At 38.0% G+C, this 13,488-nt stretch overlaps 1 protein-coding gene across 1 annotated transcript; it reads right to left on the bottom strand.

Moving 5' to 3' along the window:
• Positions 1 to 9,998: 9,998 nt before the first annotated feature.
• Positions 9,999 to 11,529, bottom strand: LOC114111618 (putative P2Y purinoceptor 10). The gene is given in 3 exon segments (XM_027963441.3): positions 9,999 to 10,663; positions 10,665 to 10,778; positions 10,780 to 11,529. Coding segments are annotated over 3 exon segments (1,032 nt in total). The 5' UTR covers positions 11,448 to 11,529; the 3' UTR covers positions 9,999 to 10,413.
• Positions 11,530 to 13,488: the final 1,959 nt, after the last annotated feature.

Here is a 13,488-nt window from a genome sequence, read left to right as displayed (position 1 = left end):
TGTCAGTTGCTTCATTTGCTATTTTTTTCTCCCATTCCAAATGCTGTCTTTTCACCTTGCTTATAGTTTCCTTTTTATCCAAAAGCTTTTAAATTTAATTAGGTCCCATTTGTTAATTTTTGCTTTTATTTCCAATATTCTTGGAGGTGGGTCATAGAGGATCCTGCTGTGATTTATGTCGGAGAGTGTTTTGCCTATATTCTCCTCTAGGAGTTTTATAGTTTCTGGTCTTACATTTAGATCTTTAATCCATTTTGAGTTTATTTTTGTGTATGGTGTTAGAAAGTGTTCTAGTTTCATTCTTTTACAAGTGGTTGACCAGTTTTCCAAGCAACACTTGTTAAAGAGATTGTCTTTTCACCATTGTATATTCTTGCCTTCTTTGTCAAAGATATGGTGTCCATAGGGGCGTAGATTTATCTCTGGGCTTTCTATTTTGTTCCATTGATCTATATTTCTGTCTTTGTGCCAGTACCGTACTGTCTTGATGACTGTGGCTTTGTACTAGAGCCTGAAGTCAGGCAGGTTGATTCCTCCAGTACCATTCTTCTTTCTCAAGATTGCTTTGGTTATTCGAGGTTTATTGGTATTTCCATACAAATTGTGAAATTATTTGTTCTAGCTCTGTTAGAAATACCATTGGTAGCTAGATAGGGATTGCATTGAATCTATAGATTGCTTTGGGTAGTATACTCATTTCCACTATGTTGATTCTTCAGATCCATGAACATGGTATATTTCTCCATCTATTAATGTCCTCTTTGATTTCTTTCATCAGTGTTTTATAGTTTCCTATATATAGATCTTTTGTTTCTTTAGGTAGATATATTCCTAAGTATTTTATTCTTTTCGTTGCAATGATGAATGAAATTGTTTCCTTAATTTCTCTTTCTATTTTCTCATTATCAGTGTATAAGAATGCAAGGGATTTCAGTGTGTTTATTTTATATCCTGCCACTTTACTATATTGATTGATTAGCTCTAGTAATTTTCTGGTGGGGTCTTTATGGTTTTCAACGTAGAGGATCATGTCATCTGCAAGCAGTGAGAGTTTACTTCTTCTTTTCCACTTTGGATTCCTTTTATTTCTTTTTCTGCTTTATTTCTGTGACCAAAACATCCAAAACTATGTTGAGTAGTAGTGGTGAAAGTATGTCCCCTTGTCTTATTCCTGACTTTATGGGAAATGCTTTCCATTTTTCACCATTGAGGATAATGTTTCCTGTGGGTTTGTCAAATATAGCTTTTATTATGTTGAGGTTTGTTCCTTCTATTCCTGCTTTCTGGAGAGTTTTTATCATAAATGGATGTTGAATTTTGTCAAAGGCTTTCTCTGCATCTATTGGGATAATCATATGTCTTTTATTTTTCAATTTGTTAATGTTGTGTATTACATTGATTGATTTGTGGATGTTGAAGAATCCTTGCATCCCTGGGATAAAGCCCACTTGGTCATGATATATGACCTTTTAAATGTGTTGTTGTATTCTGATTGCTAGAATTTTTTTAAGGGTTTTTGTATCTATGTTCATCAGTGATATTGGCCTGTAGTTTCCTTTTTTTGTGACATCTTTGTCAGGTTTTGGTATGATGGTGGCCTCATAGAATGAGTTTGGAAGTGTACCTTCCTCTGCAATTTTCTGGAAGAGTTTGAGTAGGATAGGTGTTAGCTCTTCCCTTAATTTTTGTTAGAATTCAGCTGTGAAGCTGTCTGGACCTGGGCTTTTGTTTGCTGGAAGGTTTCTGATTACAGTTTCAATTTCTGTGCTTGTGATGGGTCTGTTAAGATTTTCTATTTCTTCATGGTTCAGTTTTGGAAAGTTGTACTTTTCTAAGAATTTGTCCATTTCTTCCAAGTTGTCCATTTTATTGGCATGTAATTGCTGATAGTAGTCTCTTATGATCCTTTGTATTTCTGTGTTGTCTGTTGTGATCTCTGCATTTTCATTTCTAATTTTATTGATTTGATTTTCCTCCCTTTGTTTCTTGATGAGTCTGCCTAATGATTTGTCAATTTCATTTATCCTTTCAAAGAACCAGCTTTTGGCTTTGTTGATTTTTGTTATGGTCTCTTTTGTTTCTTTTGCATTTATTTCTGCCCTATTTTTTCAGATTTCTTTCCTTCTACTAATCCTGGGGTTCTTCATTTCTTCCTTTTTTAGTTGCTTTAGGTATGGAGTTGGTTATTTAATTGACTTTTTTCTTGTTTCTTGAGGTATGCATGTACTGCTATGAACCTTCCCCTTAGCACTGTTTTTACAGTTTCCTACAGGTTTGAGATTGTGTTTTCATTTTCGTTTGCTCTTATGCATATTTTGATTTCTTTTTTTTTTCTTCTGTAATCTGTTGGTTATTAAGCAGCGTGTCGTTCAGCCTCCATATGTTAGAAATTTTAGTAGTTTTTCTCCTGTAATTGAGATCTACTAATGATTTTAATTTTTTTGAATTTACCAAGGCTCAATTTATGGCCCAGAATGTGATCTATCCTGGAGAAGGTTCCGTGTGCGCTTGAGAAAAAGATGTAATTCATTGTTTTGTGGTGAAATGTCCTATAGATATCTATTAGGTCTAACTGATCTATTGTATCATTTAAAGATTGTGTTTCCTTGTTAATTTTTTGTTTAGTTGATCTATCCATAGGTGTGAGTGGGATATTAAAGTCTCCCACTATTACTGTGCTATTGTTAATTTCCCCTTTCATAATTGTTAGCATTTGTCTTATATAGTGTGGTGTTCCTATGTTAAGTCCATATATATTTATACTTGTTATATCTTCTTCTTGGATTGATCCTTTCATCATTCTGTAGTGTCTTTTTTGTCTCTTTTTACAGCCTTTGTTATAAAGTCTATTTTATCTGATATGAGTATTGCTACTCCTGCTTTCTTTTGGTCTCTATTTGCATGGAATATATTTTTCTAGCCCTTCATTTTCATTCTGTATGTGTCTCTTGTTTTGAGGTAGGTCTCTTGTAGACAACATATATAGACATATGTAGACAACATATACATATGTTTTTGTATCCATTCAGCCAGTCCTTGTCTTTTGGTTGGGCCATTCAACCCATTTATATTTAAGGTAATTATTGATAAGTATGGTCCCATTGCCATTTACTTTATTGTTTTGGGTTCAAGTTTATACACCCTTTTTGTGTTTCCTGTCTAAAGATCCTTTAGCATTTGTTGGAGAGCTGGTTTGGTGGTGCTGAATTCTCTCAGCTTTTGCTTGTCTGTAAAACTTTTGATTTCTCCTTCATATTTGAATGAGATCCTTGCTGGGTACAGTAATCTGGGCTGTAGGTTATTTTCTTTCATCACTTTAAGTATGTCCTGCCATTCCCTCCTGGCCTGAAGAGTTTCTATTGAAAGATCAGCTGTTTTCCTTATGGGAATCCACTTGTGTGTTATTTGTTATTTTTCCCTTGCTGCTTTTAATATTTGTTCTTTGTGTTTGATCTTTGTTAATTTGATTAATATGTGTCTTGGCATGTTCACCTTGGTTTATCCTCTTTGGGACTTTCTGGGTTTCTTGGACTTGGGTGATTATTTCCTTCCCCATTTTAGGGAAATTTTCAACTGTTATCTCTTCACATATTTTCTCATGGTCTTTCTTTTTGTCTTCTTCTTCTGGGATTCTTAGGAGTCATATGTTGGGGTGTTTAACATTGTCCCAGTGGTCTCTGAGATTGTCCTCATTTCTTTTAATTCGTTTTTCTTTTTTCCTCTCTGATTCATTTATTTCTACCATTCTATCTTCTAATTCACTAATCCTATCTTCTGCCTTAGTTATTCTACTGTTTGTTCTCTCCAGAGTGTTTTTTATCTTATTTATTGCATTATTCATTATATATTGACTCTTTTTTATTTCTTCAATGTCCTTGTTACACTTTTCTTGCATCTTCTCAATCCTTGTCTCCAGGGTATTTATCTGTGATTCCATTTTTTTTTCCATGACTTTGGATCATTTTCACTGTCATTATTTGGAATTCTTTATCAGGTAGATTCCCTATCTCTTCCTCTTTTGTTTTATTTGGTGGGCATTTATCCTGTTCCTTTACCTGCTGGGTATTCCTCTGTCTCTTCATCTTGTGTATATTGTTGTGTTTGGGGTGGATTTTCTGTATTCTGGCAGTTTGTGGAGTTCTCTTTATTGTGGAGTTTCCTCACTGTGGGTGGGGTTGTACAGGTGGCTTGTCAAGGTTTCTTGTTTAGAGAAGCTTGTGTCAGTGTCTGCTGGGTGGAGCTGGATTTCTTCTCTCTGGAGTGCAATGAAGTATCTAGTAATGAGTTATCAGGTGTTACTGGATTTGGAGTAACTTTGAGCAGCCTGTATATTGAAGCTCAGGGGTGTGTTCCTGTGTTGCTGGAGAATTTGCCTGGTATGTCTTGCTCTGGAACTTGTTGGCCCTTGGATGGTGCTTGGTTTCAGCATAGGTATGGAGGCATTTGATAAGCTCCTGTAGATTACTGTTCCTTGGAGTCAGGCGTTCTCTGTGGTTCTCAGGATTTGGACTTAAGCCTCCTGCTTCTGGTCTTCAGTCTTATTTTTACAGTAGTGTCAAGACTTCTCCATCTATACAGCACCATTGATAAAACATCAAGGTTAAAGATGAAAAGTTTCTCCATAGTGAAGGACACCCAGAGAGGTTCCCAGAGTTTCATGGAGAAGAGAAGAGGGAGGAGGGAGTTATAGATGACCCAAATGAGATGAGGTGGAATCAAAAGAGGAGAGAGCAAGCTAGGCAATAATCACTTCCTTATGTGCACTCCCCAGTCTGGACTGCTCAGAGATTTTCACAGAGTAATACAGAGAAGAGGGGGGAAGGAGACTGAGGTGGCCAGGAGGATAAAGGCAGGAATCAAAAGGAGCCAGACAGATCCAGCCAGTAATAAGTTCCTTAAGAGTTCTCCATCATCTGGAACCCAAAAAAGAGATTCACAGAGTTGGGTAGAGAAGAGAAGGGGGAGGGAGGAGATAGAGGCGACCTGGTGGAGAAAAAGGAGAGTCCAAAGGGGGAGAGAGCAGTCAAGCCAATAATCTGGCTCCCAAGTAAAAATGGATACTGAAGATTGGGTTCTTAAAGGTACAAAATTGATAACAAATACCAAAAAACAAAAATTAAAAATCTAGAGTAGAGTTTGGATTTTCAAAGATACAATATTAAAGAAAAAATTATTAATGTATATGCATATATATATATATATATATATATATATATATATATACACGAAGTTAGCTTTAAAAATAGAGTTTCTGGGTTTTTTGGCAAAGTAATAGTAGGTTATAAAAATGAAAATTAAAGGAGTAATAGAGGACTTAAATTTTTTTAAAAATTAAAATAAGAATGATAGTAAAAATATATCTAGGACTTTCTCTGGTGTTGTTGTGGGCAGTGTGGGGTCAGCTCATTTTCAGATAGTTCCTTGGTCTGGCTTATCTTTGTGAAGATCTATAGGTCCCATCCTATGTTGTCGGTACTAACTACAGGATTTTAATCTATTGCATCTGTCACTTCCAAGGCAGTTCCCTCTGTTTTAGCTTCTTCTGTTTGCGGGTCTCTTCAGTGTCTAATTTCCACCCTGACACGAGGGGGTAGTGGTGAACACTTTTTTAGGCTCACTTGTTCAGTTGTGCTGTGGGGAGGGAGGGACACTGCAAACAAATAACACTGGTGTGTGCTTGCAGTGTCTCAGCCACATTGGGCATGACCCAGCTCACAGTGCATGTGCCCTCCCTGCCCATACTGCTCAGGCTCTAAGTTGCTCCACTGGGAGCCATCCGAGGCCGACCGTGGGCTGCAGGCACCTCCCAGGTCTAAGACGCTCAGGTTTAGGCACTCGGGTAGTCCTCAGAGGTTCAGACTTGTTTGGGCTTGCGTTTTGTGCCCTTCCCAGGTCCGAGCAGCTCTGGTGATCAGGTGTTTGGTGAACACGGTTGCTGCCACTTATTGCCTCCCCATCCTTGCCACTCAGTTTTCTGGGTGTACAACCGGCACACCTTCTCAGGTGGATGTTGACCATCCAGAACTGCAAGAAGCCTTAGTTAGCAAAGAAGCCTGCTTGCAGTTTGGTAGATAATTTCTCTCTGGGGCTGCAATTGCCCCCTTACGGCTCTGGCTGCCTGTCACTGGAGGGGGATGGTCTGCAACGGGCTAGCTCTGTTCAGTTCTTTGTTCTGCACGCAGGCCTGGTAGTGTCTTAGGTTAGGGCTTCTCCTGTGGTAGCTATCCCACAGTCTGGTTTTCTAGCCCATTAGTTCCCTCAGATTGCCCCCATGGCATTCAGGCCTGGTACATCCTCTAAGCAATGCAGCCTGTGCCTCCCTGCCCAACCCCCACTTGCTAGTGGCAGGTGCAGGCGTCTGCACTGCTTTTCCACTGAGAGAGTTACTGTTGGGCTCATAATCTGTGGGTTTTAATTATTTTTTTTATTTATCCTCCCAGTTATGTTGCCCTCTGTGGTTCCAAGGCTCGCCACAGACTTGGCAGTGAGAGTGTTTCCTGGTGTTTGGAAACTTCTCTCTTTTTAAGACTCCGTTCCCAGGACAGAGCTCCATCCCTACGTCTTCTGTCTCTTTTTTTTTTTGTCTTTTATATTTTTTCCTACCTATTTTCGAAGACCCTGGGCTGCTTTTCTGGGTGCCTGATGTCCTCTGCCAGAATTCTGAAGTTGTTTTGTGGAATTTACTCATCATTCAAATGTTCTTTTGATGAATTTGTGGGGGAGAAAGAGGTCTCCCAGTCCTATTCACCCACCATCTTAGGACCGCCCTCCCCTCATTGATCATTTAGATGCACGTTGTTTAAGCCTTCACATGTTTGTGATTTTTGCAGTTTATTTCCATGTAATTGATTTCTAGTCTAGTCTCATAGCATGGTGGTTAGAAAATATGGTTGATATGATTTCAGTTTTCTTAAATTTACCAAGACTTGTTTTGTCATCTAGCATGTGATCTGTCCTGGATAATGTTTCATGTGCACTTGAAAAGAATTTCTATTCTCTTGTTGTTCTACTCTGTAATTTTAAGGCCAGTGTTTATTGATTTTCTGTCTGGATGATCAGTCCATTGGTGTAGGTGGGATGTTAAAGTTTCCTGTTTATTATGTTATTGTCAATTTCTTACTTTATGTCTGTTAATATTTGCTTTAGGCATTTATGTACTTATGCTGGGCACATATGTATTTACAAGTGTTATATAGTCTTCTTGTATATATCCCTTTATCATTATGTAATGTCCTTCTTTGTCTTAGAGTGTTTGTTTTAAGGTCTATTTTGTTTGATATAAGTATTGCTACCTCTGCTTTCTTTCCATTTCCACTCCATGGCATATGTTTTTCTATTTTTTCATTTTCAGTTCATGTGTGTCTTGAAAACCTAGGTGAATCTATTATAAGTAACATATATTGAGCTGGCCAAAAAGTTTTTTTGAGGCTCCAAGGGAACTCTTTGTTCAGCCCAATATATGGGCTTTATTTTTATATGCATTCAGCCACTCTTTTAATTGGAAAGTAAAGTCCATTTATATTTAAAGTAATTCCTAATAGACATATTCCTTTGTGTCCCTTTATTTTACTTTTGCTGTCTTCCCTTGTGATTCGGTAACTATTTTCAGTGTTATGTTTGGATTCTTTTCAGTTTTTGGTGTTCTGCATCTATTATGGATTTTCAGTTGTGCTTATCATGAGTTTTGTATATATATATATAATTTATTTATATATTTATATTTATATAAACATATCTCATCCTTATGCCATCTCAGAGGTCTTTTAAACTATTCCCATTTTTTTAATTTAAATTTTATTTTTTTGCTTTACAATACTGTATTGGTTTTGCCATACATTGACATGAGTCCACCACAGGTGTGCATGAGTTCCCATATTATTTTCTTTTTTCTGTTTGGCTAAAATAATTTCCTCTATTATGTCTTCCAGTTTGCTGATATATCCCTAAGTATAATATTATCTAATCTACTGTTGACTCATCTAAGTGTGTTTTTTAATTATTACTACATTATTTATCTCTGTTTGATTCCTCTTTATATCGTCTCTTTTTTTTTTTTTTTTACTGTTCTAACTGTGTCCAACTGTTTCTTTTTTGTTTGTTTGTTTGTTTTTTTTGTCCTGAGTTCTTTGAGCATCTTTAAGATTATTGCTAAGAATGCTTTATTGGGTAGATTGCTTATCTCCAATTCAATTAGTTCTTGTTCTGGGATTTTTTTTTTCCCTTGTTCCTCCATTTCAAACATATTCCTATGTCACCTATTTTGTCTAATTTGCTTTCATTTCTATGTATCTGGTAAGCTGTTTACATTTTCCTATCTTAGAGAAATGGCTTTATGTAGGATACATGCTATGGGGCTTAGCAGCATGCTTCCTTCTTGTCACCAGAGCTATATGCTTTTGGAGTGATCCCTGTGTGGGTTATGTGGGTCTTTCTGCTATGATAAGCTGACAACTATAGAAACTTGTAAGCATGGCTATCTCCTAGTCTAGTTGGCTGCCAGGCCCTGCCTTGCGTGGAGATTGCTGGCTTCTGGTATATGGGGCAGGGTCCTTCCATGGCTAGCTGCATGACCAGGAGAGTCCCCAAACTGGTGCCAGTACACTGGTATATGGTGCCATGTCATAAGGTAGTTGACTGTAGGGTTAGGATCCCAGAACTAGTATCCACCTACTGTTGGGCTGGGCCATGGCTGAAGGCAGGTGGCTGAGAAGCTGAAGCTGTCCTGGGGATGGTGTCAACCTCCTCATGGGTGGATCTGGTGCTCGGGTATCCTAAGGTCCTGCCTTCCCACTAGTGGGTAAGTTTTGATCCCCAAAAATACTACCAGCACATTATGTGCAGAGCTAAGACCTGGGGTCTCTGGCTGTGGGATGGAGTCCTAGAGTTGGTATCCACCCAATAGTAGATAGAGCTAGGAACAAAAGAGTTCTGGGGCTAGTTCTGGCCCACCGAATCCTGGGGTCTCTGGGTGCAGTGTGCAAAGGTCCCAGAATTGATGTTCACACACAAGTGAGAAGGTCTAGGACTGAATCATCCTAGGCCTAATTCCCACTGCTGAGGAGTAAGGCTGGACCCCAGGGCTGGTTCTGGCCCACTGGTAGGTCAAGCTTGATACTGAGTACTCTAACTCTGAGGTCTTGACTTCACAGACATGTCGTCCTGTTGGGGGTGAGGCTGGGTTTTGGGTATTGTGGTGAGTAGGGCCAGTTTCAAGGGAGCTAAGGGGAGCTTCTACATCAACCAGCCTGCTACAGAAAGGATCTCAAAATGGTGTTTCCAACATTGCTGATGGTGGTCCTACATCAGGACAGCCCTGAGATCCCTTGGAACTGATCCTATTCGCCACAACACACAAAACCTAGCCTCACCAACAACAGAACAACAGGTCCAAAAATGGCTGCAGCCACTGTTTATAGCGCTAGAGTGAGTCCCAATTGTCTTCTCTGGGAGACTTTCCAAGATCAGCAAGTGAATATAATCCGAGTTCCTTTCAAATTGTTACTTGTGTCCTGGATCTCAGAGCTTGTGAGATTTTGTGTGTGCCCTTTAAGAGGGGAGTCTCTATTTCCCACAGCGCTTAAGTTTTCCTGAAAGTAAGCCCCACTGGGCTTGAAAGCCAAATGTTATAGAGGCTTATCTTTCTAGTGCAGTGTCTCTGGCTTGGGGAGCTCAGTGTGGGGCTTGGACTCTTATTCCTTGTGGCTAGTCTCTGCAGTTGCAATTATTCTCCTGTTTGGGGGTCACTTACCCAGGGATATGACTCTTGACTATACTGTGTGTCCACTCCTCCTTTCCATCTTGTGGCTACTTCTTTACATCTTTAGTTGTAAACTATCTTTTCTGTTAGTATTCAGTATGTTCTCATCAATAATTGACCTGTAAGTATTTGTAATTGTGGTGTGCTTGTGGAAGAAGGTGAGATCAGGGTCTTCCTACTCTGTCACCTTGGCCACACCACCTGTGTGTGTGTGTGTGTGTGTGTGTGTGTGTGTGTGTGTATTTAATAAAGCTAGGATTATGTTGCTCTCCTATGCATTTTTAAATGTGTAGACAATTCATCTGTGTCCATTGGTTTTCAATTTGCATTTTGCTTCTTACAAGAAAAGGTGAAAATTTTGTACCCATTGTTGAGGAACAGGTGTACAATTGATTTTGTTATTTATCCTTTTCTATAAGGAAAGATATTTTCTTACATATATGCTCCATAGAACAGTGCTTCCATTTTGACAGAAAATATAGGCATTAATTTTTTTTTTCAGAATGATCATTTTGAGGATGAATGGAAGAGAGCCACGTTTCATTGAGGCATGTAAGTATAACACTTTTTTAAAGAAAGATCTTCAAGGTGACATGGATAAATTGATAGAGCATATAGATTATTCTTTTAATTCTAAAAGTAATTCTTTTCTTACATTACTTTGGAAGCATCCCAAAATTCAGAGAGATAGTTTTAAAACCCTCTTTCCTATGCTGAATTTCCAAAGCACCATCCTTGCATTTAACACATGACTGAAGAACCAAACTACCACTTTCTGAAAATCCATCAGAAAATTCTGAGATCTTAAAATAATACACAACTGGATAAAAACAGCAATTTAGATTTGCAAGAGACAGGGAAATGATATGGAAAAATAGTGGTCTTAATAAAGGAGCAGTTTTAAAAGACTTGCTTCACCACCATTAAGAATGGGAAGTTGAGGTAGTAAGATGTGAAACACACAGTGAATACTACCACACACATCAGGACCATCCACAAAGCCTTTTTTCTCTTTGGTAGTTTGAGGGGGAACTTGGAATTGTTATAAAAGTTTTCCTGTTCTCCCTGTACAATAAGTAATAATTACAACAGAGAATACAAACTCTCCAAGTTCAACTACAGTTATGCCAATGGTAGATGCTATGCTAATGTATTGAAGCCCTAAATCAGCAAGTCAGGGCTCAGAGAGTTCAATGTTGTTGTCTAATCCAACATTTCTCAGAACTGGAAGTGGCAAACAGGCAGTACCCACCATCACTCAGATGGCAGCATTGATGCTCAGATTGTACCTATTCCAGCCTCTGGTCCTGAAGGGCTTGAGGAGAAAGAAGTATCTCTGAAGGCTGTTGCATGTCAAGAAACAAATGCTGGCATAGATATTGAGATACTTCAGGTAAAATTACAGAAAGCAAAGGGTCCTCTGGAAAGGCCAATGGTGGCTGATTTAATAATAAATCCAGAGTGGTAAAGACAGCACATGAGCACAATTAGCCACAGAGAACTTGATCATGGAAATAATGGCTTTATTAGTCTTGCTGATGAAGTGACAGAGAACCCACAAGGCTATATTGTTGGCCCGTAGACTAGGGATAAATCTTAAGATGTAAGTAGCTGCATAGAGGGAGTACTGAAATGACATTTGAAGATCAGTGTACTTTGCTCTTGTACTGTTTGTGCTGTTGCTTCCCATCTGGAGGATTTGTGTTCCTTCCTTAGGGAAAGCATCAGAATGAGTATTTCTGCAGAAAATAGTCTATAAATGTAGCAAAGGGCATATCAGTCCATGTTTGGGTATACAAATAAACTTGTCTAGCAAAGAAGTATCCAAGTGTGAACTTTCATAAATTCAAAAGATCTTTTCTATATAAACTGAAAATAGCTTGCCAATCTACAAATGGATAACAGTATTGTCGAAGATATTTTGGGGTATCAAAAAGATCACTATATTGGCAATAGCCTCAGTCAGATTTTTTCCTTAGTAGTCAAAAGAAGACGTAATCAAGCTTGCAGAGATAACCAACAAGCAAGTCTTCACTGACAAATAGTCCCTAAACATATATTTTAAGATTCTTGATTTACATTCAGTTTTACAATTTTATCTGTATTGTCAAAATTTGAGATCTAGGTTTCCCTGTCTTCAGCCTATCTTTAATGGCAACCTTACCAGGGATTAGATGACTGCTGACATAAGTCTATGAACATTTAGGAATGAAACATGGGATAAAGGCCTGGGGAAAGAACTGGCTGGTCACTAGGCCTTGGGAAGATAAGTGTTTGGAAAAAATAGTGCAACTCAGATAACCATTGTCTCTTTCAGAATTTGTCTAAGAGCACAATCATCTCTATTTACATAACTTTGCACTTTCTTGAAGCTTCAGTAACTTTAGAGATCTGTGTTTATGAATAAAATTACAATAACTTCAGACATTCATGTTTATTGAGACTATCCTTGCAACCATTGCAAGCAACTACCAGAGTGTGTGAAGGACTAAAGGATATCTGGTGGTAGATGTAGCAAAAGAGGTTGCCTCTACCTCAGCTCTTAGGGCATGTTCAGTGAAAAAGTTATTAATGTGGACAGTTATATTTCTAGCAATCATATTTGTCAGAAATCCTTCCCTCTAGCAAGCCAAAAATCCACATCCTTGTGGTAGGCAAACCAGTTTTGCCTACCAAAACTAAATAAATTCTACTTCCTGTTATGCATGAAACTCTTGAAATATATAAAGATACCAATTCTGTCATTTCACAAATCTTCCCTTATCCAGGTTAAATATCCATCCCAAATATGAAATAGTTCTTACACTTGGCTTTGGATCAGAACATTTTCCTTTTAGTCAAAAGGGACTACAATACAGCTTACTTTACCCATGAAAATGACAGTTTAGGAACCCCTATGTTTGATTTTTTAGGAAATATAACGTGCATTTGATTGCAGAACAAAAGGATAAATGTGTTCTTAATATTCTCGTGATTTTCATCACTTGTAAAAGTAGTTAGTTTGCTTCACATTTATAAAATTAAAAGGAAAATAAAACAGACTTAACAGTAACTATTGAAAGCAATATAGGGTCAAAAAAAATGTAAAAATCAGTCCACCCATGCATAGTTCATACAGTGTCAAACAACCTATTTGGTTCATTTGTGTTGACTACATGGGGCTCTTTGATAAACTGTATTTACTAACTGACTGTTGATTGCAATCAATCAGTTCATTCCAGTAAACAGCTACTTTAAATGTGCTGTTGTTCCCCGCCCCCCACCACTGAGTTGATTGTTTTATTTAATCGACCAGTTAGTTTAACAAAATGTAGCTAAAGGCCAATACTATCTTTTTTGTGGTTTGTTTATTCACTGAACTAACTAAAATAATTGATCTTATGTTCTCTATGTGTGTGTGGTGTGTGTGGTGTGTGTGTGTGTGCACATGCACCCTCAGTTGTGTTCAACTAATAAAAAGCCATATAAGGTAGAACAAAATTATTCTTTAAATACAACTTAAGGAACAGTTAATATACATGAACTCTTCCCTGATTAACTTTGGTTTTGTTATAATAATTGTTAACAATCGCTGAATGCCTACTTTGGACAAGGTGCTATACTTTATATACACTCTCAATAGATCTTTCACAGCAATCCTGTGCAACAATAAAATATTATACAAAAAGGAAAACTGAGGCCTCAAGAAAAGTAAGGCTCACTTCCTCCAAGAAAGCTTTTCCTGACCTCTC

Source organism: Ovis aries, chromosome X (genome assembly GCF_016772045.2).
Source record: "Ovis aries strain OAR_USU_Benz2616 breed Rambouillet chromosome X, ARS-UI_Ramb_v3.0, whole genome shotgun sequence".
NCBI lineage: Eukaryota > Metazoa > Chordata > Mammalia > Artiodactyla > Bovidae > Ovis > Ovis aries.
The sequence above is the reverse complement of the archived record's forward strand: the minus strand, read 5'-3'. Positions and strand labels throughout refer to the sequence as shown.